The sequence below is a fragment of the Erpetoichthys calabaricus genome, chromosome 2 (genome assembly GCF_900747795.2).
Source record: "Erpetoichthys calabaricus chromosome 2, fErpCal1.3, whole genome shotgun sequence".
Lineage (NCBI taxonomy): Eukaryota > Metazoa > Chordata > Cladistia > Polypteriformes > Polypteridae > Erpetoichthys > Erpetoichthys calabaricus.
The window spans coordinates 28,234,890-28,262,271 of record NC_041395.2 but is presented as its reverse complement, the minus strand read 5'-3'; the positions used below and the strand labels follow the sequence as shown (position 1 = coordinate 28,262,271).

The window sequence follows — 27,382 nt, the reverse complement described above, 5'->3', positions numbered from 1 at the left end:
TTCATGCCAGGAAAGAGCACCATATATGCAATGTTTACTCTGAGGATGTTGATGGAGAAGTATAGAGAAGGCCTGAAGGAGTTGTATTTTGTCTTTGTGGACCTGGAGAAAGCATACGACAGGGTGCCTCGAGAGGAGCTGTGGTATTGTATGATGAAGTCGGGTGTGGCAGAGAAGTATGTAAGAGTTGTACAGGATATATACGAAGGAAGTGTGACAGTGGTGAGGTCTGCAGTAGGAGTGACGGATGCATTCAAGGTGGAGGTGGGATTACATCAAGGATTAGCTCTGAGCCCTTTCTTATTTGCAATGCTGATGGACAGGTTGACAGACGAGATTAGACAGGAGTCCCCGTGGACTATGATGTTTGCTGATGGCATTGTGATCTGTAGCGATAGTAGGGAGCAGGTTGAGGAAACCCTGGAGAGGTGGAAACTTGCTCTAGAAAGGAGAGGAATAAAGGTCAGTAGGAACAAGACAGAATACATGTGTGTGAATGAGAGGGAGGTCAGTAGAATGGTGAGGATGCAAGGAGTAGAGTTGGTGAAGGTGAATGAGTTTAAATACTTGGGATCAACAGTACAGAGTAATGGGGATTGTGGAAGAGAGGTAAAAAAGAGAGTGCAGGCAGGGTGGAATGGGTGGAGAAGAGTGTCCGGAGTAATTTGTGACAGACGGGTATCAACAAGAGTGAAAGGGAAGATCTACAGGACGGTAGTGAGACCAGCTGTGTTTTATGGGTTGGAGATGGTGGCACTGACCAGAAAGCAGGAGACAGAGCTGGAGGTGGCAAAGTTAAATATGCCAAAATTTGCATTGGGTGTGACGAGGATGGATAGGATTAGAAATGAAGACATTAGAGGGTCAGCTCAAGTTGGATGGTTGGGAGACAAAGTCAGAGAGGCAAGATTGCGTTGGTTTGGACATGTGCAGAGGAGAGATGCTGGGTATATTGGGAGAAGGATGTTAAGGATAGAGCTGCCAGGCAAGAGGAAAAGATGAAGCCCTAAGAGAAGGTTTATGGATGTGGTGAGAGAGGACATGCAGGTGATAGGTGTAACAGAACAAGATGACGAGGACAGAAAGATATGGAAGAAGATGATCTGGTGTGGCAACCCCTAACTGGAGCAGCCAAAAGAAGAAGAAGATAAGTAACAAGCTACTTAAGTTTTCAGATAATACCAGTCTAGGGGGATTGGCAAATAATCAAGAATCTGTTGAATTATTAAAAAGGGACTTAATTTAATGTATGTAAATGTAAATGTAGAAGTAAAAATGTTAGGTTTGAATATACAATGGGAGGTCTGAAAAACAAAAGTATGTCTGATGAGAAGGATTTATCAGTCATAATGGACTAAACATTCTCATCTCCCAGACAGTGTTCAGAAGCCATTAAGAAGGCTAACAGAATGTCTGGTTATATAGTGCCTTGATGTGTGGAGTACAAGTCCAAGGAGGTTCTGCTCAAGCTTTATAACACACTTGTGAGGCCTCATCTGGAGTACTGGGTGCAGTTTTGGTCTCCAGGCTACAAAAAGGATGTAAAAGTGCCTGGAAAAGCTCAGAGAAGAGCGACTAGGCTGATTCCAGGGCTACAGGGGATGAGTTATGAGGAAAGATTAAAAGAGCTGAGCCTTTACAGTTTAAACAAAAGAAGATTAAGAGGAGATATGATTGAAGTGTTTAATATTATCAGTGGAATTGGTCCAGTGGATCAAGACTGTTATTTTAAAATGAGTTCATCAAGAACACAGGACACAGTTGGAAACTTGTTAAGGGGAAATTTCACACAAACGTTTCTTCACGCAGAACTCCATAAACACCTGGAACAATCTACCAATTAGTGTGGTACTGTAGACAGTAACACTTATTGACCTGCAAAACTTGATGATGTTATTTTGGGAGAATTATGTGTATAGAACTGGCAAGCTTTGTTGGAGAGAATGGCCTGTTCTCATCTAGATTATTCTAATGTTCTAATCTGAAGACCAGCACTGTTGTCTAGTTTTTAGTCCATTGGACATTAAGCCCCAAGGTTACTGGTTCATCTGTTTTATTAATCAGCTGCTGGGGAGACCACTAGCAGCACCACCCTCCCCACTTTAAATGTCTGCTGATTGATACAAAAATGAATTTCCAAGGGGACCTAAAAAATAAGGAAAGTGAAAAAAATATATAGAAGCGTTGACATGTGAACTAATTTAATGTTTACATGTGGCCTCCTAGAAAACCAAGAAGAAGCCTTGATAATAACATGGCAGGATGGTACCAAGCTGAGGACATACGTTACCTTGGCAGTGAATAAGCATTCTCGGTCATGCACCATCTTCAATGGCGTTATTCCAATAGCAATGACTTTGACCTTTGATGAAGTGCTTGCTAGTGAATGATCCCTCACAGCTTCTCCCACATGTCTTGTGACACCAAAACGCAATCCGTTGGTTACTATCCAGGCTCCTGACCAGAGAAAACGATTCATGTAAGACTAGGATTTTCAACTTGACCATTATGGATGCTCTGGGCAAATGGGCAGTGATTGGAATTTTGATTCACTTTACTGAACTGATACTTATGAGTTACCTATTTAATGCTTTCAAGGCAGAATTGAAGGCTACCATTCAAAAAACAATCACCTAGAATGTATTTTAGAATTTTATCTAGTAGATGGCAGCAAAGACCATGAGATAAAGATGAATTGACATTCATTTTCATTACAGCATGGCATCTAATGCTGGCAGCTGCTCTTGTCAAAAGGAATCCTGTGCCGTTGTGATGTGTTGTGTATTGTCGATGACTCAGATTTATACTGTCAGATGAGGATTTTGAGTTTTTGGAGGAAAGTGACAATGAGAGTGGTACTGAAAAATCATTTTGTTAGTTTTATATTTTTTAGAATCTGGGTAATAAAAAAGAGTTTGACGAAACAAAAAAAATGAAGTCTCCAAAGCGTTAAGTGAATCAAGTCTTTTGATTCATTTGATTGCTTTTTAGGATTAAATGCTGGTCATACAGTATGTTATTTTGTATATTGTATGTATTGTCAAAGAGCACATGGATTAACTGGCATTCCTGCCAGGGCAGATGGTTCATTACATGGATGGGAATCCTTGATAATAAAAGGATGGAAGGAAACTGCCTCCTGGGCCATGTGTCCTCCCAGGACAATAGGTGTCAGCAGCTCTTGGGTGGGTTTCAGCGTACACTACCATAGGCTTGCATGGGAGTCATAGTTGCAATGGGCAGCCCTGCTGGGTTTTGTGGAAGCCACCATGGGTAGCTGTGGAAAGGATTTTTTTCTTATTTTTCTCATTTTAGAGGTGCTTCCTAGATACAATGTGATAGCACCAGAAGTACTCCAGGGTCTGGTATAAAGGAAGCTACTCTGCTTCACCCGGGTGAGTCGGAGTTGGGTGACGTGAACAAAGCTCACTTGGGTGGAGTGGAGGAAGAGAGAGAAGAAAGAGAGAATTGTATTGTGTTACTCTTCTGCATAACCTATTAAAGGTATTTTATAGTAATCAATCACTTATTTATTTGAAACCGGCACTTATGTTTGCAGGGTTTTTAGCTCCATGTTGCCCCCAACTGGTCATAAAATGTATAATTGTATATATATTTTACATGATGATAATTCATATGACATTGTCCTGTTTCAGTACACAAAGCATGACAGCACATTTAAGATGAATAATTTAAAAAAAGATGTTGCATTTCAAAATCATGTAACTTGTTCTTGGGTAATGATTCATTCATGAATCAAATGAACGAGAATAGTGTTACTCCTTCTCGGGTAATGATTCAGTTTAAACTCAAAAGAATCAGTGATACATGCCCAGTGCAGCCAATGAGCCATAACAAAGTGTGTGCAAAATGAAAACAAAAAACTGTTAAGAAATTAGAATAATATATTTTAAGGTTCAGAATGTGCGAAGGAACATAAACATATTATTTTTATTATACTGCAGATTATATATTCAGTTTAAGATAATTTCAATAATTTTTAAAAGCAAAACAATTAATACATTCCAGTATACATGTGTTGACACTGAATTGTGCTTGTATGATGAATGAGAGAATCATCCGTGACAGAGTTTGCATCCGCCGATATTGAAGAGTCATCAGTGAAGTGAGTTGAGACTCATGATCCTGGCGCTTCTTGCACACATACACTTTAAACATCTACCAGCATCAACAAAACAAAAGACACTGATGATGTCACACAGGACACCCATGCAAGTTGGGTGTCCTGTGTGACATCATCAGTGTCTTTCGTTCTCCCATTGAGCTCCATTAATTTGTTTCTGCTCGCAAATTGATTTATAGGATTGACTAAAAACAGTTGTTCAAAAATGAACAAATCGTTGTCAAGTTGCCCTTCACTACACATGGGGCGCCCTGCTGACAGAGACAATACACAGAAAATCCACTTGGGAGGAAAAAAAAAGAAGATGTGATTGGCAGTGACTAGAGTCAAATGAAAAAGTCTGACTGATTGGCATGGAATGGGAACTTATTATTGAAATTGTCTAGTGATCTGTTGAAAAAGTGTTTCAAATTTCTCTCTTTGTGAATGTGCTTGCTATAAGAAAAAGAAAAATCAGTTACTTAGGTCAAGGCAGTCTCTAGCACGTGTCTTTTGTTTCGTCTCAATAGATGTACAATTCTGAATAAGATCAAATATTTGCTCATAAAATATATAGCAGTATTTTATAATAGTGTCATTCACAGGATGCGTCATCACGAAGTATGCTACAAAGCAGTACAAGCGTGCTCACTTCATTAGTTTTATGGTGTGCTCCTATGTCCTTGATGGAGAATCAGAATCAACTTATCAGTTCTTTTCAGAGGTTGTTCAGTCAAGTTGCTCTATATAATAAAAATTAAAAACCTGTCCAGAAGAACATCTTAAATTTAGCTGTTTAAAAAAACATAACCATTTGCCTTTGAAAGTTGAAGTTAAAGCGCTGCTGGTTCAAATCCTACCTGTTATACTAGACTGTTATAACACCAAAATCTTATCACTTGTTTTTCTCATGTTATCACCAATGACTTTTTGGAGACCCATATAGTGTAAGTGGCGTTGCTAAGCACAAGCATTATGGCTTATTCTAAGGATTCCAATAGCATTTACATCTCTTGACTGAAAGCAGTCAAGATTTGTCATAGAATTAAGTGTATCCATCCATCCATCCATTTTCCAACCTGCTGAATCCAAACACAGGGTCACAGGCGTCTGCTGGAGCCAATCCCAGTCAACACAGGGCACAAGGCAGGAACCAATCTCGGGCAGGGTGCCAACCCACCACAGAGAATTAAGTGTAAAATACTTTTATTTATAGAGCAATAATAAGGAAAATGAATATAAGAGAATCAAGTGAATGAGAACTGTATGACTCGTTTGTGGGTAATGATTCAGTTGGATTAGAATCCTGTGTCTCATTCTCAGGTAATGATTCAGTTTCACAAATCAAATGAACAAGAATCGAGTGCCTCATTCTCTGGTAAGGATTCAGTTTGAGAATCAAATGAACAAGGGAACTGTTAAAGTTCAGTAAAGTGAATCAAAATTGTTACAGGAAAATAACTTATAGAACTCATTCTATTGTCAAGGATATGTTTTAACAACTTATTTTCTACAAACACGTGAAGCAGACATGCCACACTCAGGTGAAAGAGGGTAACAATGCTGACTGAAGAATCACAGCCTTGTAATTTACAGTCTATTGCCTTAGATACAGGAGGACCGTACTGCTGACCCAGCTTCCTCTAAATGTCACTAACTCAGCTTGTCCCTTCTTCAGCATGTAATCAAACCTCAGCTCACCTGTACTTTGCGCCGCCTTCACAAGGCCCTTCCTCACAGTGTCTCGAAGCCATGGCTTCATCTGGAAATGCCCCTCACCTCCCATCATCGTCACCACAAGATTTGGGGCAGACAGGTTCCAGGCCTCTGTCAAGGTTGAATACAGTTCAGCTGCATTTGTGCTGTAGTGCTCCTTTACAAACTGTAATAAAGGATAGTAACACAACAAAGCATGAAGTAAAGAACATCAACCTTTATCTGAAAACCTGCTGTACACATTACAAGTTCTCTTCATGCCAGCATCATTATTTCTTCTACCTACATCCCAAAAAAGTGTGTGCTGGGTTCATTGGTGACTTTACATTGATATTGGAAGCAAGTACTGAAATTTGAATTCAAGCACAAACAAAAGATAAAATACTTGACCGTTCCACCACTGAGTGAGGTCTTCAGTGATATCCCTCAAGCCACTGCTTGTCCTCATTTACATTAACAGCACAGTTTCCGCAAAGTGAGTAAATTTACAAATTCCAGCCCAACTAGAGGGACATCAAATATGAGTAGGCAAGTAAAACACCTGCGCAATCTTCAAAGGACAGTTAAGATGGACAAGTGAATGGTGCTAGACAAAGGTACAAAACTAAAAAGAAGTGATCATCTAAACATCCATCCATCCATCCATCTTCTTCCACTTATCCAAGATCGGGTCGCGGGGGCAGCAGCTTGAGCAGAGATGCCCAGACTTCCCTCTCCCCGGCCACTTCTTCAAGCTCTTCTGGGAGAATCCCAAGGCTTTCCCAGGCCAGCCGGGAGACATAGTCCCTCCAGCGTGTCCTGGGTCTTCCCCTGGGCCTCCTCCCGGTCAGATGTGCCCAGAACACCTCACCAGGGATGCGTCCAGGAGGCATCCTGATCAGATGCCCGAGCCACCTCATCTGACTCCTCTCGATGCGGAGGAGCAGCGGCTCTACTCTGAGCCCCTCCCGGATGACTGAGCTTCTCACCCTATCTTTAAGGGATAGCCCAGACACCCTGCGGAGGAAACTCATTTCAGCCGCTTGTATTCGCGATCTCGTTCTTTCGGTCACTACCCATAGCTCATGACCATAGGTGAGGGTAGGAACATAGATCGACTGGTAAATTGAGAGCTTCGCCTTGCGGCTCAGCTCCTTTTTCACCACGACAGACCGATGCAACGCCCGCATTACTGCAGACGCCGCACCGATCCGCCTGTCAATCTCACGTTCCATGATCATCTAAGCAAATAAATTTCAATTTGCACTTTATGTATGAAACAAAAAACTCACTAAAAAGAAATCTGTTCTGGGGCTTTAAAATTGTTTTTGGGATGGAGAATAAAGACCATTGCTTCTTAAAGCCTTGTTCACATTTTTATATCTATAATAATAAAAGGCAAAGTCCTCACTGACTGACTGACTCACTCACTCACTGACTGACTCATCACTAATTCTCCAACTTCCCGTGTAGGTGGAAGGCTGAAATTTGGCAGGCTCATTCCTTACAGCTTACTTACAAAAGTTAGGCAGGTTTCATTTCGAAATTCAAAGCGTAATGGTCATAACTGGAACATATTTTTTGTCCATACACTGTAATGGAGGAGGCGGAGTCACGTATCGCGTCATCACGCCTCCTACGTAATCACGTGAACTAAAAACAAGGAAGAGATTTACAGCACGAGTCACACGCGGGAACGAAGGTAAATGACGTTAATTTTTGACTGTCTTTTAATACTGTGTAAGCATACATATTAACACATGTGCAATTAAACGTGTGCATTTACGGGGTGATTTCTCAGGCTTAAAAGCTCACCTTTTATCAAACGCGGGAACAAAGGTAACTGACATTGTTCACTGTCTTTTAATACTGTGTAACCATACATATTAACACATGTCCAATTAAACGTGTGCATTTACGCGGTGATTTCTCAGGCTTAAAAGCTCGCCTTTTACTAAAAAGGTAAATGCAAAACTATTTTCAATCAGTTTATTGAAACGCTCCCGTTAAGGATTGCAATAACATATTCGCGAGATAAAACAACGAAGTAGGGGGAAATGGAGGAACAGCCGCAAACAGCGAAGAGCAAAAAATTTATTAAACAATTGAGAACGGAGCGAGTTAAGCATACAAGCATGTTCATAAGGGAAACAAAGCACGGTGTAAAACGTAAGTTTAAATTAAGTTTATAGAAACGCTCCCGCTGCGGATTGCAATAACATATTCGCGAGATAAAAGTTTAATGAGAAGACACGAGGTATAAACGAACCACACGCCGTGGCGCAACGTTAGGGGCAACAGTTTCAACCATTCTATGATCTGCTTCTCGCAACTGAAAGACGGCACATGGCGGATGTTGGCCGACTTGCTGACCGCAACGTTAGGGGCTTCAAGTATGGCGCTGATGCCACATCTCAGTGCCAACACTTTGCAGACTGTACTTAAAAGACACGCCCTCCTCACTGGACAGTTAAAAACACCAATCAAACTAACGATGACATCAAGTATTACCCAATCAAAAATAGGAAAGGAGGCATCTTCATAAAATGCGTGTGGGATGATTTGCATGAGACGCTGCTTTAAAAAAAAAATGATACAAAAAATACGGGATAAATCCCGTCCAGTATTGATTCAAAACGGGACGCGCAATTTCATTCTCAAATGCGGCACGATTCCGTATTTTAAAGGACGGGTGGCAACCCTACAGTGCCAGGTAACCACCCATACAATCAGATTGTGATTCAGACTAGGAATGCAATGAATGTAATTACCCCGATCTACATACAAGGCGAAAGTCTTGCAACATTCAAAGATGATGGTTTGGGATAATTAGTACTTATTAAGTACACCATGGAACATAAAAGAGCTTATGAAGCCTTGAACCGAAAAAAGCAACATCTCAGAGATCGTACAAAAAAAAAAGGACGTAATGTCGTTTTACTCGCTGTACATTTTAGTCAAACATTACCAGTTATTCCACGAGGGAGACCAGCAGATGAACTCAACGCTTCTTTAAAATCCATGCTTCTCACACGGTCGGTTATATGTCGCGTGTTCTCGGGTAGGTACACCAAAAAATGTATACATTTAAGCATGTAATGGGCAAAGAAAAAATGAGGTATACCCGAAGGCACTGCAGTAGTACTCAATGTAACTTTACTTCTTAAATGTTAATGTTTTACTGTTTAATAATTTATACACTTCTTATATATTGTTCAAATTCTTTTTATCAAAATACCACTGACAGCGCAATGCACGATAACATGGAGTGAATACACCATACGCATCTGCCCACGGCCGCCCTGGTGTGCGCAGATAGGAGTTGATTCTAAAATAAAATAAACATAAAAAGAGTAATACAATCATCACCCATAAAGCGGATAGCAGACGTGACGTATTATATGTGTACCACATTTCAAGTCAATAGGTGAAACAGTTTGCAAGCTACAGGTGATTTAAATATCCTGGACAGACCAACGAAAAGCCACGGTAGCAAATTATACAAGAACATTTTACTGTTTAATTATTTATATTTATATGAAATGTGCTTCTTATATATTACTTCATATTCTCATATGATAATGATGTTAATGTTGTTTATATTGATTTCTATGTTATTGTAAGTGCATCTATGTGTGTATATGTATGTATGTATGTATGTATGTATGTATGTGTATATATATATATATATATATATATATATATATATATATATATAAAATATATGTGTATATGTATATATAATATATCTGTATATCTGTGTATATGTGTGTGTATGTGTATATGTATATATATATGACAGCAACACTCATAACAATGACAACACAATTACATTGACAATCATGTTACGTTATTTTTAAAATGTTTCCTTTACTTTTTCATAACCTCTTTAACACACTACTTCTCCGCTGCGAAGCGCGGGTATTTTGCTAGTATACTTATATTTTCTACAGCTACGTAACCAGATAATTGTTAAAATCAACCATATTTTATTGCCCTCATTCAAATCACTGTAGAGGAGCACATTGCATTTCTTTAAAAATGGAATTTGCTGAATATTTTCTGTACAAAGACGCAACAAAATGCACAATTACATACATTTCTGCAGTTTTTCTACGTGGAAAATGCTCTACAGGGAGCCCACTCCCTGTGGTTAATTACCAAATGACCTTTCTTGTCTGATTCCAGTGATGAGGATAAAGATATGCAGGCTTCAAGGAGAAACATACCAAGTGTTGTGTCTGTCTGTGATGTTACAGACTTTCAGCAACTTTCTCAAACTAAATAAGGAGAAAACAGAAATCTTACTGATTATCAAAAATGCATATATCCATCTATCCATCCATCCATCCTCTTCCACTTATCCGAGGTCGGGTCGCGGGGGCAGCAGCTTGAGCAGAGATACCCATATCATATAATGCATATAATGAGGTTAATTAGAAATAAACTTGATCCCTTAGGTTTAAAAGTCAAGTCTGAGGTAAAGAATTTAGGGGTAACTATTGACTCTGACCTAAACTTTAAATCACGTATTCATCAGATTACCAGGACTGCATTTTTTTCTTAAGGAATATGACTATAGTTAGACCCTTTATAACTTTACAAGACACTGAAAAATTAGATAACACTTTTGTTTTCAGTCCACTAGATTACTGTAACGCACTTCTCTCAGGACTACTTAAGAAAGCCATCAGTCGGTTACAGTAAGTGCAGAATGCAGCAGCAAGAAACTTAACTAGAAAAGAAAATCTGAGCACATTTCACCAGTTTTAGTGTTGTTACACTGGTTACCCGTGTCTTTTAGATTTGACTTTAGTACTAGGGTGTTGTACCGTGTTAGCCATTATGAATGTAGTGAAAAGCCAAGCGAAATGACACCTTTTATTGGCTAATTAAAAAGATTACAATATGCAAGCTTTCGAGGCAACTCAGGCCCCTTCTTCAGGCAAGATGTAATCATGATTAGGGGACCTGAGTTGCCTCGAAAGTTTGCATATTATAATCTTTTTAGATTTGACTTTAAAATATACTAATGGTTCACAAAGCCTTAAATAATCTCACCCCGTCCTGTATTTTGGAATGTCTGTCCCCTTACACTCCGGGTCGTAACCTCAGATCTTCACATGAGTGTAATAATAATAATAATTCTTTGCATTTATATAGCGCTTTTGTCACTACTCAAAGCACTCAGCAATTGCAGGTTAAGGGCCTTGCTCAAGGGCTCAACAGAGCAGAGTCCCTATTGGCATTTACGGGATTCGAACCGGCAACCTTCCGATTGCCAGTGCAGATCCCTAGCCTGAGAGCCACCACTGCTTATAATTATAATATGCTTATAATTCCAAGACCCAACCTGAAAAGAAGTGGTGAGGCGGCCTTTTGCTGTTATGCACTGTGGCGGATGCACTGAAGAGTGGAAAAACCGGGATAGAAACAATATATCCCCATATCCACAAGAGGGCAGCCACCCTGGTTGGCGTTAGGGCTTAGAAGCTCAACCCTGTGGGGACCCGTGGACAATCCCAGAACCCTGGACTGCAGCACTTCCGCCACACCAGGAAGTGCTGCAGGAAGATTGTCAGGGAGCATCTGGAGCACATCCGGGTGCAACATAAATGAAGCCGTCACACTCCATTCAGGGAGCCGGAGTCGGGAGGTGGAAGACAGAGCTCTTGTGGAGGAGTGGAGATGGCAAAAGAAGACAGCAAGAAAAAGAGAAAGAGTAAGAAAGAGAGGAAGAGACTGAATTTATTTGTGGTGATTTGCGGGCACAAGGGAAAAGAAAATTAAGGCGTGTGCTTTTTGGACTTGTGATTCTGTGTGCCTGTCTGGGTCTAAGGCTGATATACCACAGCACCTAAAATCTGGAATACTTTACCAATAGAAATTCACCAGGCTAATACTTTAGAACAATTTAAAAAGTGGCTAAAAAACCTTTATTTTAAAATGGATTTTCCGTAGCTGTATTTAGTTGTATCCCTGTTAGTCTATATGGGCATTGAATTATCACTTTCCTCTGGGTTCTGCAATTCCCTACTGCTGTCTTTTCCAGTTCCATGCTGCCCCCTGCGTTTATTGATTGATTGGTGGGTGACCCAGATGTCCACATGACCACTATCATGATCAGTTTCTTCCATATGAAGCCTGAAAACCATAAGGACTAATTTAGACCATTTACAGTGTATTAGGTAAAATGCCCAGTGATGGCTCGGTGGTCTTTTGGCCTTGGAACCCCTGCAGATTTTGTTTTTTTTTTTCCTTCAGTCTAACTGGAGTTTTTTTCCCTGTCCTCCTTGTCATTTGACCTTACCTTTGTCTTTTATATGTTGCATGTCTGTAGTACTAGGGTGTTGTACCATGTTAGCCATTATTAATGACACCTTTTATTGGATAACTAAAATGATTACAATATGCAAGCTTTCGAGGCAACACAGGTCCCTTCTTCAGGCCTGAGTTGCCTTGAAATCTTGCATATTGTAATCTTTTTAGTTAGCCAATAAAAAGGGTCATTTTGCTTGACTTCTCAATATATTGTATGATAATATTGCCTAATCTGGTTTATGTTTTATATTAACTTCCTTCTATTTCATTTTGTAAAACATTTTGAGCTACATTGTTTGCATGAAAATGTGCTACATAAATGAATTTTGTTGTTGTTATGAGAAAGACCCTCAAGCATAAAGACATGGGTATGAGGCTTCCAAAATTAAGCAACAAAACAGTCCAGGACCTTCACTTGCCAGCCCAGAGGAGGTTCATCCAATCCAGCTAACTCCCCACTGTAATCTGCAGGTTATGGCCTAGTAGGCTCAACACAAGGACAGCTGGTGAAATAAATAGAAAAGTTCCAAAATACAGAAAAAGAAACACAAGAGGGGATAACCACAAACCCCTGGCTTATAGGCAAAACACCAAACTAAAGTTATTTATTAACAGAATATGTATTCTCAAAAATAACAAATTGCAACAAATTGCTCAAAAAGTAAAAAACATAGGTGAAAAGGAGTTGCTAAAAAGGCAAAACAGAAAACAAGTCCCAATTCCCAGTCTAGAAAACATAATCCTTAATGCCAGCTGCACACAGTGTGATTTTGTACCCAGTCACCTAACATGCCACCAATTTCATCTTCATCGGCCATTATTTCATATGCAGTATCAGAGAGGTCATGTTGTCCGATTGTGTCTTTCAATTGGGCTGCTGTACAATCAGAAGAATTTCTGTCATGTCTGAAAATTTAAGTCAGCTGTCTAGAGGTGTAGCCGTCTCATGAGCCCATTTTCTGATGTTGTCTTCACATATCCTGAAATTCATTGTGCAGCAAACATAGCCATGCTCATTTTCACCTTTTTTTGAGCTAACCATCCTATAGCAACACACATACAGCTAAACGGCCAATGACAAAAGAATCTTAGGAAACGTTTGCTGAAACAACCCAAAATAAACACAAACAATAGTAAGTAACCTAACTGAAATACCTGCACTTCTCTCTGTAAAATAGACAGACTGTATTGTTAGTGTCTTCCCAATCAACTGCGTGTCTACTTGTGCCTTTTCCTTTTCTTTGTATTTTCAGAGCACAGCTCTTTTCTTCATTAACATTTTGAAAAGCTTGTGGCCATATTGTTTTTTTGAAGGCAAACGATTTATTGCAATATGACAATGAGTGAAACTGTCTGTCTGGGCCATGGCGGAGTGGTGGCTCTGAGGCTAGGGATCTGCACTGGCAATCGGAAGGTTGCCGGTTCGAATCCCATAAATGCCCAAAGGGACTCTGCTCTGTTGGGCCCTTAAGCAAGGCCCTTAACCTGCAACTGCTGAGCGCTTTGAGTAGTGAGAAAAGCGCTATATAAATGCAAAGAATTATTATTATTTATTATTATGTACACGTAGAGTTTGAGCACCCACGCTGTGGTATGACAATCAAATGCAAACATGCTCTTACAGTTGGAGCACATACACGACTGGCATCTCGAGTCACTTGTACAGAAGTTCCAATGATTGTGCAGTATAGGCCTGACATCAAGGCAGAGCGAGAAATACCTACGAGAATGCCGAACACAGTGATCTTCTGATCTGAACTTCCTATTCTCTGGCCTAAATAGCCAGAGGGAGGGCTCAGGATTGGTGGCATTAGGGTGGCCCCACCTCCTGGAGCTCCACCCACAAAGTGCAAGGAAGGGAGGTCAAAAATGAAACAAAAGTAAATCGTAAAAGGCACAAAAATATACAGTATAACATTCAATGCCTGTTTAGGATTGTGATTGCCAGGTTTGTCATCATAATTGGCAAAGTGGGCATTGTACTACCAGAATAACTAAAACACACATCACACAGCTCAACAAAATTTTTGACTTGTGATTACAAATCCAGATCATATTATGTGATATCATCTGCTGTTAAATTCTGCTCCGTTCTTGTGATATTTTTATTTTTATACTGTATTGTGGATTTCTTGTGTTCTGTTCTGTGCATTGTATTGTATTGACCCCCTTTTTTTTTGACACCCACTGCACGCCCAACCTACCTCTTTGAACTGCGTTTCCCAAGGTTTCTTCCATTTTTTCCCTACAAGGATTTTTTGGGTTTTCTTTCCTTGTCTTCTTAGAGAATCAAGGCTGTGGGGCTGTCAAAAGGCAGTGCCTGTTAAAGCCCATTGCAGCACTTCTTGTGTGATTTTGGGCTATATAAAACTAGAGAAATGTATTTAAAGACTAAATGACAGGCACACACGTGCAAAATTCTTTTAGAAAAATATTTCCAGACAAGAAGCAAACACCTTTCTTCCTATGTCACTGCTGTGAATGTCACTTATGAAGAAACACTATTTGTTTTGTGAACTTTTTCATGAATCACTGGCTCGTCACTTCCAAAATTTTAAATGCCAGCAATTTTCAATGAACCCATACCTTTATAGAAAACACAAACAATTATTATTGCATACCTTGAAGAGTGTAGACTGTGACCTTAAGATAAAGGCCTCCCTTAAAATTCCAAGAATAGTTCAAACCAATGCAGGCGGCAGAGCTTTGAGGTTTTGGACAGCTAGACTTTGAAATGATCAACCTGCCATTATCAGAGAAGCTCCATCTGTCCCAGCAGTTGAATTAAGGCTGAAGGCTGACTTTTAGCTGAACATTCGACTGTGAGATCTGTTCTTAAGGTTGTTTGTATTATTTTTTTTCATGTTTCCATTTACCTTCTCTTGCTGAGTCTGTGTTGGCACTTGCTTTGCTATTTCCTCGATATTCAGTATTGTCATATATGATGGACCTGTTTTCAGATGTCTATACATATTGTAAGGGAGCAATGTGAAGGTATTCTATCAGCGTTTTTAAGAGGGGTTTTTTTTAGGAGCGCCCGTGTCTTCTAGGGGTGCGTTCAGCCCCCCTGCTCACAATATCTATACTCCATTCCCTCATCTGGGGCCTCATGTATAAACGGTGCGTACGCACAGAAATGTTGCGTACTCCCATTTCCACGCTCAAATCGTGATGTATAAAACCTAAACTTGGCGTAAAGCCACGCACATTTCCATGGTACCTCATACCTTGGCGTACGCAATTTCTCCACTCGGTTTTGCAGACTGGCGGCACCCAGCGTCAAAGCAGTGCTACTGTTTTTGTTTGTGTGGTCACCCTTTCTTTCTTAGACCCATGTTCCTGACGCGGCTTTATAAATACACTAAAACTAACTGCATATTGTTTATTAGTGTAATGCATCTGATTGTAATTAACCTTAACAATATAATGGTCCAGAGAATAGCCATAGTATTCCAAATACCATAACTGCTTTAGCGTTGTTACGCTCACTACATCTTCTTCTTTCAGCTGCTCCCATAAAGGGTTGCCACAGCGGATCATCTTTTTCCATATTACTCTCACTGCACCACTCGGAGTATTTATATCACTGTATCTGAGTGGGGAATCACAGCAGCAGCTGATCGGAAAGAGAATTATCGGTATACAGTTTCAAATACACACTACCTCAACCACGGCAAAAAGAGTCAAAGCCTTTCCTGTACGGACCTCGCGTTTCAGAAACAGTTTCATCCCAAGAACTATAAACGCACTCAATCAGTCCATCAAGTGCTCCTTGTAGAACTGTTTACTTATAAGTACAATTACCTCACTGTAAACTTACACTACAGTAATAATATTGCACAACCTGCGCCACTTTATAAAGCGCGTATGATGACAATATCATTTTTAAGATGAAATGCAGCAAAATATGTTGCTTATAGTATACAGATAAAACTTTAACTTCATTTAAATAATCTGTATTGTTAATAATTAAACATGTGAGGACACGGTGCCGCAGCGCTAGCTAGTTCATGGATTGTTCCTGCATTGTGTTGTATTCTTGCTCGTGCTGACGCGACACTGGAAGGATAGACAGATGGAATAATTAAACATGTACTACGAAGATATTTCAATGTTCCTTAAAAGTTTTGAAGAATCTGCGTTCTAAGGCTTACAGATGGCTTAACGTCTATTACAGAGCTGATTGTGTGGCAATTGGGTATTTGGAGAAAGAAAAGGAAGGACAGGAATTGGAGGTTAGTACGTTTGAAAGAGACAGGACTTCTATATTAAATTATTTCATCGAAGGTCGCGCATGGCGCAGCAAGCCTCTTGCGTGAGATATGAACAAGCACTGCGCCACCGTGTTCCCATGTTTAATAACATGATTTAACTCCTATCATCATGAAAATGATATCACGTATACATCTCTATTTTAATTATTCAGAGAGCTGTAATATCACGAATGTAATGGATTCTGTATCCTGTCGGAGAAAGAGAAAGAACGGAAGCACGTAGTGCTTCACACACATAGAGCACATAGAAGACAAAACACAGAACAAAGCATTTAAAGTGCTACTTGAGAAACTAGTAAAAAAAAAAATTTTAAGATGAAGTTTATGATGTTCTACTTTAATGGCAAAATAAACTATGTGATTAAAGCGGAAATTTCAAGACTAAAGTTGGCATTTCGTGCTTTATTCCCACTGTGTCCCTATTTTTTTTTTTGTCTGTACCCTAATAAGCTTTCATATGACACTCAGACGGTGGGCTACGACTCGCCTTTTCACGGCGACTTTGATATGTTATTTCTTTTTTATTTTGGGCACTGTGCAACTTTGTGAACTTGGTCTTTCGAGTTTCTCCGACACTCTGTCACTCGTTCAGCTTCCTTTTGTTGATTATACCACTGTTTAAACCAACAAATAGTACGTTTTTCCTTTGCCTCCACTTGGTATTCGCTGAAATTCTTATATTTTCCCCTGTGCTTTTCCCATTGTCTTTTCACAGAAGGCTATTTATATTGATTTGCATATTCAAAGAGGCGTAACTCTGGGAGGAGTTGGGGCGGGACAGAAGGCGTGTGCACATGCGTTACTTTTCACGCTGATCGGGATTTATGTAGTGGAAGAACGTGAAAGTTTGCGTGCGCACAGATTCCTGCATCTGGATTTTTCTGTGCGTACGCACAATCCCGTTTTTGTGCTTAAGCCATGTTATAGTGTGAGTTCTACGCATGGCGTTATACATGAGGCCCCTGGCCAGGAAGCAACAAAACAGAGGCAAGGTATTCTCTGTCTCAGCCAGGAGCTTGGCATGACATGTCAACAAAGATGGACTGGCATCCCAGTGGGGTTGGTCAGAGACCCTTACTCAAACAGGAGGCTAGTATAATGGATTGACAGGGGTTGGTGGCCTTCCAAGACTATATGCTCCCACTTTATGCTGCACACTTGCAGTTTTCAGGGAGTGCTGGGAATTGTAGTCCTGTGGGGCAGTCCATGGGTGCGTCGAGAAGGAATTGCAGGAAAGGTCTGTCCCTATTTTGTGGGTTTCTGCCTGAGCTGGGAGTACTTCATTCATGCAAAGTCCTGACAGCAGAAGTACTTCAGGATCTGGCATTAAAGAGGCCATCCTCATTTTTTGGGGGGAGTTGGAGTTGGGAGGAAGAAGACAACACTGGTCTGGAGGAGTGAAGGAAGGAGCAAAGAAAACAAAAGTAAAAGAGTGCAAAATGGTATTCTTGAGTAACAAAAACAGGTTATTTGAACCTGTTCTGTTCTTGGACAATTGTGTCTGAGGTTTGGGGGTATGTAGAAAGACATCCCCACCCATAATTACAACCGCGCAAGTGAGCAGAGAGCTGAGGAGACTTCGTGCCAGCAAAGCAGCGGGTCCAGATGGAGTATCGCCACGACTGCTGAAGGTCTGTGCATCGGAGCTGGGGGGTCCTCTACAGCGCATCTTCGACCTGAGCCTGGAACAGGGGAGAGTCCCGAGGCTTTGGAAAACATCTTGTATCACCCCAGTCCCAAAGGTATCACGTCCTAGTGAGCTGAATGACTTTCGGCCTGTTGCTCTGACATCACATGTGATGAAGACCATGGAGAGGCTGCTGCTTCACCACCTTAGGCCACAGGTTCAACACGCCCTTGACCCTCTGCAGTTTGCATATCAGGAGAAGGTGGGAGTGGAAGATGCCATCATCTATATGCTACACCGATCCCTCTCTCACTTGGACAGAGGCAGTGGTGCTGTAAGAATTATGTTTCTAGACTTCTCTAGCGCCTTCAACACAATCCAACCTCTGCTCCTTAGGGACAAGCTGACAGAGATGGGATTAGATTCATACCTAGTGGCATGGATCGTGGACTATCTTAAAGACAGACCTCAGTATGTGCGTCTTGGGAACTGCACGTCTGACATTGTGGTCAGCAACACAGGAGCGCCACAAGGGACTGTACTTTCTCCGGTCCTGTTCAGCCTATATACATCGGACTTCCAATACAACTCAGAGTCCTGCCATGTGCAAAAGTTCGCTGATGACACTGCTATCGTGGGCTGTATCAGGAATGGGCTGGAGGAGGAGTATAGGTACCTAATCAATGACTTTGTTAAATGGTGCGACTCAAACCACCTACACCTGAACACCAGCAAAACCAAGGAGCTGGTGGTGGATTTTAGGAGGCCCAGACCCCTCATAGACCCAGTGATCATCAAAGGTGACTGTGTGCAGATGGTGCAGACCTATAAATATCTGGGAGTGCAGCTGGATGATAAATTAGACTGGACTGCCAATACTGATGCGCTGTGCAAGAAAGGACAAAGCCGGTTATACTTCCTTAGAAGGCTGGCTTCCTTCAACATCTGCAATAAGATGCTGCAGATGTTCTATCAAACAGTTGTGGCGAGCGCCCTCTTCTACGCAGTGGTGTGCTGGGGAGGCAGCATTAAGAGGAAAGACGCCTCACGCCTGGACAAACTGGTGAGGAAGGCAAGCTCTATTGTTGGCATGGAGCTGGACAGTTTAACATCTGTGGCAGAGCGAAGGGCGCTCAGCAGGCTCCTATCAATTATGGAGAATCCACTGCATCCACTAAACAGTATCATCTCCAGACAGAAGAGCAGCTTCAGCAACAGACTGCTGTCACTGTCCTGCTCCACAGACAGATTGAGGAGATCGTTCCTCCCCCAAACTATGCGACTCTTTAATTCCACCAGGGGGGTAAACGTTAATATTTAACATTATACATAGTTATTGTCTGTTTTTCACCTGTATTATTATCATTCTTTAATTTAATAGTATTTATTGTATCAGTATGCTGCTGCTGAAGAATGTGAATTTCCCATTGGGATTAATAAAGTATCTATCTATCTATCTATCTATCTATCTATTTATCTATCTATCTATCTATCTATCTATCTATCTATCTATCTATCTATCTATCTATCTATCTATCTATCTATCTATCTATCTATCTCTATGTGACACCCTCTAGTAGGCACAAAATAAATATAGAGAAGGTGCAAAATAAAGGGTTCCCAGGGGTCGGCTACCCTCCTAAATAACTGTTTGGACCCCCTTAAATCCTGAAAATTTAAATTGTGGGCCATTCCTGAAAATAAATTTTAAAAACACTGTCACACACGCACGATTAGGGGACAACTAAAGGGCTTGAATAAAAGTAATTCCACGCCTGACCAGGGGGTGGCGAAGTGCACTGATTCTCTCTCTCAATTCCTTACAGACCATTCTCGGGAAGTCCTGCCCAGTTCCAGGGCAACCAATGACATCACTGCCAGTTCTGGCCCTGATGACATCACTTTCTCTACTTGCATTTAAAGGCCGCCATTTTAAGGCTGCAAGTCAGCTCTGTTTTGGACTTAGTCGTGTGAACATGTCTGCTCTTTTTGATAGATTTTACACCCGGGAAATATTATACGGGTGGCTGCTCCAAACCTTTCCAATGTTTCTTTTTCATTCTTGTGACAACACATTATGGCGTTGTCAATCACTCACTGTCCTGGGTTTGCCAGAAGGTATTGTCGGAAGGCAGCTGTCTGCAAACACTTCACAAAGTGAATCGAACAGGGAAGTGGAGCACAGATTATAACAAGCCTTAGGAGGACTTAAGAAAGAGTCTTTGTGAGGAAAAGAATAAATAAGAGCAGCACAAAGTGCACACCTTAGTCTTATTGATGCTGAAGAATGTCACAGTGAATTGTTGATACAGTGAAATTAGTGTTTATGTTCATGTTCATGTGGGAAAAACCGACTTACCGCCTCCCATGTATTTAGCTAACTAGAGCTGCAGTGACGGTCTGTAGCAGAGTGCAAACTGGTTCACAAAAAGAAATTTCCTTAGTTCTCATGTTGACAGTAGCCATTTTAGCATTGCACACAATATGTAAGTTTAAATATGTCATGAAAAGTGGTCATCCTGAGTGATGCTGATCAGAAGTACAAGGTGATTTGGCTATTTTTTTTGCAGATTGCATATCTGTATGTGATGCAAACTGTCTGATAGCGTTCTGCATTGATAATTTATTACATGGAGTGCAGAAGGACCCCCTATTACCATAGAATATTATTGTGGTCAAAGCAGGGTTCCTCCCCTGGCACCTGTTGAAAGTGCTTCTTTTTGTCTTCTTTGTGTTCTTTTCATTGTTGTTCATTCTTTTCTGTTATTGTTCTTAATATCGTTCTGTTCATTTATTATTTGTCTAATAATGTTAACCCTATAAACCTGGCAGGCCGGTACTCGGGCCAGCTTCAAAGCGATACCGTATATACTTGCGTTTAAGTTCTCCCGTGGATAAGTCTTGTCTTGATTTTACCGTATAAATTCTGGTATTTTATAATGTCAGTCGTGTAAGTCGAATGCGGAAAACTCACGCTATTGGACCAAGAGATTATGATATGCTAACGCCCACCTGAGAGAGTAACCATGGAGCACACGGCCTTTTTTCTATTTATTGTGTCTACGTGACCACACAGTAATACCTGAACTATTCCAAAAGGTATTGGCACTGTTTAGTGTTTTCTGTATCTCACACCTTCATACACCTTTATTGTAAGAGCATCCCTTATCTACAATGGTGTGTTCAATCAGAAGAAAATATGAAGCTGGTTTTAAATTGACAGTCGTTGAAGTGGCGAAAGAAATTGGTAACTGCGCTGCTGCAACAGAATTCGATGTTTCAGAGAAACTGGTGCGAGATTGGAGGAGGCAAGAAAAGCTAAAAAAAATATTAAGTGTTGCATTTTTGAACGGGTGTATAAGTCGGGGTCTGACTTTATGATCGATTTTTTGGGTTTCAAGACCCGACTTATACGCGAGTATATATGGTATATACCTGAAAAGCAGGTATAATGGCCCACCTATCTACTGTCATAACCGTGCTGGCCTGAATTAAATAAAGGCACACACATATCCGTTATGCTACTTTTATGTTACTCTGCTCTCTAAATATTGCAGTTTGCTGCTGTAGAGAACACCTCTCTGCAGTCATTACTTCAGGTGGGTTTGGTATTGCCATTGAATCTTGTTTGTATCTGAAAAATGAAGCAATGGGGAATGATAATATAATATATCCATATATAATTTATAATATAATATAATATACTTAGTTATCCATGCACTCATCCATCCATATTTTAACCCACTTCTCCTTAAAGAGGCACAGGAGGAGGTCGAAAGCAGCCCCTGATGCAGTCCCAGCCATTTGCCACTACGCTTACTGAACCAATTTATAGTCGTCAGGTAACCTAACATGCATGTCTTTGGGATGTGGATGAAGAACTCAGATTCCACAGGCAAGGTCAGCAATGAGGGAGGTGATCCCAGGACTCTGGAGCTGTGAGCCAGCGGTGTAAATTGCTATGGCACTCCTCATTTTAAAACATATTAGTTTTGATGAAAACAGGCACTTATGCATGTCAGTTATAATTATACCATGAACAAGCATCTTTATTTAAGCTTTGATCTGTGACCTAGTCTTGCCCAGCTCTCAACTGTACTGGTATGTACCTTTAAAACTGGTCATTTCTGGTTCCAGCAGAGAACAGAAACATCTTGGCCTCAGGGCCCTGTTTATCAGTAACTAACAAAGAAATGAAAATGAATCATGTACTTCTCCAATTAACTGTGTCTTTAAGAAGTGTAATCAACAGTTATAATTCAGACATTGCCTTCCCGTCCTGCATGGCTCCATGCGTGAAATAAAGGCTACTCCTTCCATCCTGAGAAGGGTTCTGTGAATTTATCTTTGCCAAGTCTAACCTTCATTGTTAGTCTTATTCATCTAATGACTGCAAAAAGTCACCAGGTGGAGATTTGATGGTCCCCAGTGCACTACCATCAACCACACTACTCAGTCATTTTTTCCAATATATCTGAGACCAAATACTGTGCACCTCTGTTTTTGTTTTGAAGAGCTTATTTGAAAATAACAGCTGGCCTCCACAGAGCTAGTCCCATTATAATTTTAAACACTTCTGTAAGTTTCCCCTTAACTTCACTTAAACTGAAAATATCCAACTCCTTCAACTGTTCCTCGTAACTTCTGGGTCAGACTTATAAAACCTATCCATCCATTATCCAACCCCCTATATCCTAACACAGGGTCACGGGGGTCTGCTGGAGCAAATCCCAGCCAGCACAGGGAGCAAGGCAGGAACAAATCCCGGGCAAGGCGCCAGCCCACCGCAGGGCACACACACCCACACACCAAGCACACACTAGGGACAATTTAGGATCACCAGTGAACCTAACCTGCATGTCTTTGGACTATGGGAGGAAACTGGAGCACCCGGAGGAAACCCACACAGACACAGGGAGAACATGCAAACTCCACGCAAAGAGGACCTGGGAAGCAAACCCAGGTCTCCTTACTGTGAGGCAGCAGCACCACCACTGTGCCACCATGCCACCCTTATAAAACCTACATATGCACAAAAGGAGACCTAAAATGCACCCATGCAACTTTCCACAAAAAAAGTTGAGATTCCTAAAAGAAAACTTGACAGTAGAACTTGCATCTAGTTATGCAACTCTGACCCATCCTTACACAGCATTTTGGAGAAACTGAGAAATGGCAACACTCTTGATCAAGTAGGGAAATGCAGATAAATCAGCTACATGATGACTCAAGTGCATAATAATTTACGTATATCACAGAGCCATTATTATAATGTGCATTGATATGACAAACACATTAAACCTAAAAATTGATGAATATGATGCACTGACTCTATTATAGTTTCCTTTTCAACCCATGATTAATTTATTTTGAGGTAAAATACTTTTGGCAGATGTGACAGACAAATAGATAGATCCTGTACTAACGCCTGCACTAAAGTTTCCACACTGAGAAAAATAACAACTGCTTTATTCATTGAGCAGGCAGACTTTGTATTACCTTAGCAATTTCTGTCACACGCTACTCTGCTGAGACTACAAGGTGAACAGTGATCTTAACCCCGTGACGCCCTTCAGAATTCTCCTACCCCTACATTGATAAGCCTGGTGGCGGCATCTTAGGCAGTGTCACCGTGGTGGTTTTTAGTCACATCCAAAACACGATACAATTACGGGAATCAATTAAGGAGCTTGTAAAAGAAAAAGAAAGAAACTGGAAAAACTGTAAAACTCAAAAGAAACTGAACTCAATAACAAGAATAAAAAGTACTCAAAGACAGCCTTGTCCAGACACCTTCATCCAAACACCAAACATGTGCCAAAGTGCAGACACACCCACAACACACATCACAACGGTGATGGACAGGGAGTCTAGATAGATAGATAGATATGAAAGGCACTATATGATAGATAGATAGATAGATAGATAGATAGATAGATAGATAGATAGATAGATAGATAGATAGATAGATAGATAGATAGATAGATAGATAGATAGATATGTGAAAGGCACTATATGATAGATAGATAGATAGATAGATAGATAGATAGATAGATAGATAGATAGATAGATAGATAGATAGATAGATAGATAGATAGATAGATAGATAGATAGATAGATAGATAGATAGATAGATAGATAGATAGATAGATAGATAGATAGATAGATAGATAGATAGATAGATAGATAGTCCTCACAGGTGGCGCAGTGGTAGTGCTGCTGCTGCTTTGCAGTAAGGAGACTGTGGAAGATTGTGGGTTCACTTCCCGGTTCCTCCCTGTGTGGATAGCGCTTTGAGTACTGAGAAAAGCGCTATATAAATGTAATGAATTATTATTATAGATAGATAGATAGATAGATAGATAGATAGATAGATAGATAGATAGATAGATAGATAGATAGATAGATAGATAGATAGAGTTTGTGTCAGTCACTTGGAATTACACGGCGTCCTCGCCCTATTCACTGGTCTAAAACAGGCTCCTCTCTGATCTGTGACTCACTCACATCAATTCCGACTATGTGGACATTTCACCGTGTTCACTGATGTAACACTAGGGCCTTCTGAGGAATAAACATGGACCATCTTCGTCCTCTTCAGGAAGCGTCTGCACCTCCAACTTTAGGCTCACCCTACTGAACGCTCACTCCATCACTAACAAGGCCTCATTGATCAACAACTTCACCTCCCAGAAGGAAGTGGACATGTTTCTACTTACAGAAATTTGGCAACAACCTGGTAACTATTTACATTTAAACTTGCTGACTCCTGCTGACTACAGCAACAAATCTAAACCAAGGTTAACAGGGAAAAGTGGTGGCTTGGCTGTGGTTTCTAGATCTCCCTTAACAATGAAGGAAATCTCCTTTTTAAAGTCACATCTTTTGAATAGATTGCTGTGAAGTTGGTTTTCTCCCCTTCTGTGCTGCTGCTGTTAGTTTATCGCCCTCCCAAATCTGTGGTGAATTTTCTCTCTGAATTTAATGAACCTCCCACTGTAATCTCAACTCTTTGCTGTTCTGTAATTGTACTTAGTGACTTTAATATCCATGTTGATATCAACTGCTCTCTCACAGCTGAGTTCACCTCAACTTTGGAATGTTTTCATTTGATACACCATCTTGATTTCCGCACTTATACTCAGGGTCATATTCTTGATTTGCTTTGTTCAAATGGCTTGAATAATGCCTCTGTCTCAGGTTCACTCTCTGGCATTTCTGATCATAAGCTTATCAAATATAACTTTAGCATTATTACCACTACATCTGTTGAGAAAAAGTCTGTCTCCTATCGCAACATTAGGTCTGTTAATTCTGATTTGTTTGCTGCTTCCCTTCTGTCTTCATCTCTTTCTGGCCTGCATAGTCTTTCATCTCCTGACAACATGGTTTCCCTTTATAACAACAGTGTTTCCCAATTACTAGACAACTTTGCTCCCTTAAGGACTAGGCAGGTTCCATCCACCTGCTCATGTCCCTGGTACACCCATGAGCTCAGAGCTATGAAAGACACTAGCCGGCGTCTTGAGCAGCTTTATAAGAAAACAGGCCTCATAGTTCACTCACAGCTTTACACTGAGCACATACTTAAATATAGGGATGCCCTTAACACTGCTCACTCCAACTATTATTCCTCTCTCATAAATGGTGCTAAGTCTAGGCCTAGAACTCTTTTTAGGACTGTTAATAAACTCATCCAACCCCCTCCTCTAGCATACCCCAATACAGCTGAACAGTGTCAGGCTTTCTTATATTTCTTTGATACCAAAATTGATCAAATCTATCACAATTTCCCCTCCACTCCTCAATAACTCACTCATTCTGGTTAGTCATCTCCATCATCAGGATTCACTTGTTTATTGCCTGTTGACTCCCTCTCCATCTCTGAACTTATTAATAAGTCTAATTCCTCCTCTTGTCTGCTTGATCCTGCCCCCACTTCTCTACTTAAGACATGCTTATCCATAATTTGTATTCCTGTGGTCTCATTGATAAATTCATGTTCCATTTCAGGTTCTGTCCCTACTGCCCTCAAAACTGCTGCAGTTACCCCAATCCTTATAAAACCTGACTTGGATCCTTCTTCTCTCTCCAGTTACAGGCCTGTCTCTAATTTTCCTTTTCTGGCTAAGATAATGGAACCCGTGGTTACTGCACAACTCCATAGCTTTCTTCTAGACCAGTGGTTCTTAACCTTGTTGGAGGTACTGAACCCTACCAGTTTGATATGCACATTCACCGAACCCTTCTTTATTGAAAAATAAAATATGATTTTTTTCAAATTCAAGACATAGGTATATGTTTTACTGGTCTACAAAATGAATCGTGTATTAACATCACTGAGTTCAAAGAACAAAACCAATATAATGCATGAATTCACAACAAATTACATACCTTTTCACAAGGACATAACCTTTTTTAATACTACCACACTGAAATGATTTTAATTTTTAAACTTATGTATTCCAATAATAAACTTATTGTATTATGCTATTTTTATCATTTTAACACACACCCATCACCTAATTTTCACCAGGCTACAATAATAATGAATATTTACTGCAAATCAGTGTGACTTCTGCTGTTGCCTTTGAGAGACCAGTTCAGAAATGAGTGGCTTCACCTTGGCAATTGTTTCATTTTCACAACAAAGTCTGTTCCTTTACTTCGTTTTTATGTTCAGCATCCTCGAAAAAGATTGCTCGCAAAGATATTTTGTAACAAACGGTATTAAAATTTCCAGGGCTTTCCTAGCAATAGTAGGATAACTTACCATTTGTCGACACCAAAACGATGAGAACGTTGTTGTTCTGAAGAGTTGCTGTTGAATCTGGCTCTGCTGAATTTCAATGATTTCGTCGAGGTATTCATCATTGACATCTGCTGTCTCAATGTCAAACGTAAACGGCTGTCTCACCCATGCTGGATATGACTCTCTTGTAGGGAAGTATCCGTCGAGAGACTTTGCAAGCTCATCTAAGTGCGTGGCAAACTGTTTGCTTCAGTTCCGTAGGTACAGAAATATCTCTGATTCCAGACACATCTTCGATCTTACTTACACAGTCGTCCAGCAGGGGAAAGTTTGCAAAGTTATCATTCTTTGTTCGTCGTTTCCATAGCTGCAGCTTTTTTTGATAAGCCTTCAGGTTTTCTTCCGCTTTGATGATGTTGACTCCCCCACCCTGCATTTGCTGATTGAGATGATTAAGAGCTGCGAATATATTGGCCATGTACGCTAAAATGAGAATGAACCTAGAATTTTTAAAACAATCTGCATGACGATGTTGGGGCTCTTGTAATAACTGAGTTAATTCCACATGCATAGCAAAAACACGATTCAGC

General features: G+C 40.5%; 1 protein-coding gene across 1 annotated transcript in view; it reads right to left on the bottom strand.

Moving 5' to 3' along the window:
• The window catches only part of trpm5 (transient receptor potential cation channel, subfamily M, member 5), a 193,679-nt gene that overhangs the window by 108,344 nt on the left and 57,953 nt on the right, over window positions 1–27,382 (bottom strand). Inside the window, exons 4-5 of the mRNA XM_051923602.1 lie at window positions 5,825–6,005; window positions 2,291–2,457 (exon numbers count right to left, since the gene is read on the bottom strand). Coding sequence (XP_051779562.1) covers window positions 2,291–2,457; window positions 5,825–6,005 — 348 coding nt within the window. The remainder of the gene's footprint in view (window positions 1–2,290; window positions 2,458–5,824; window positions 6,006–27,382) is intronic.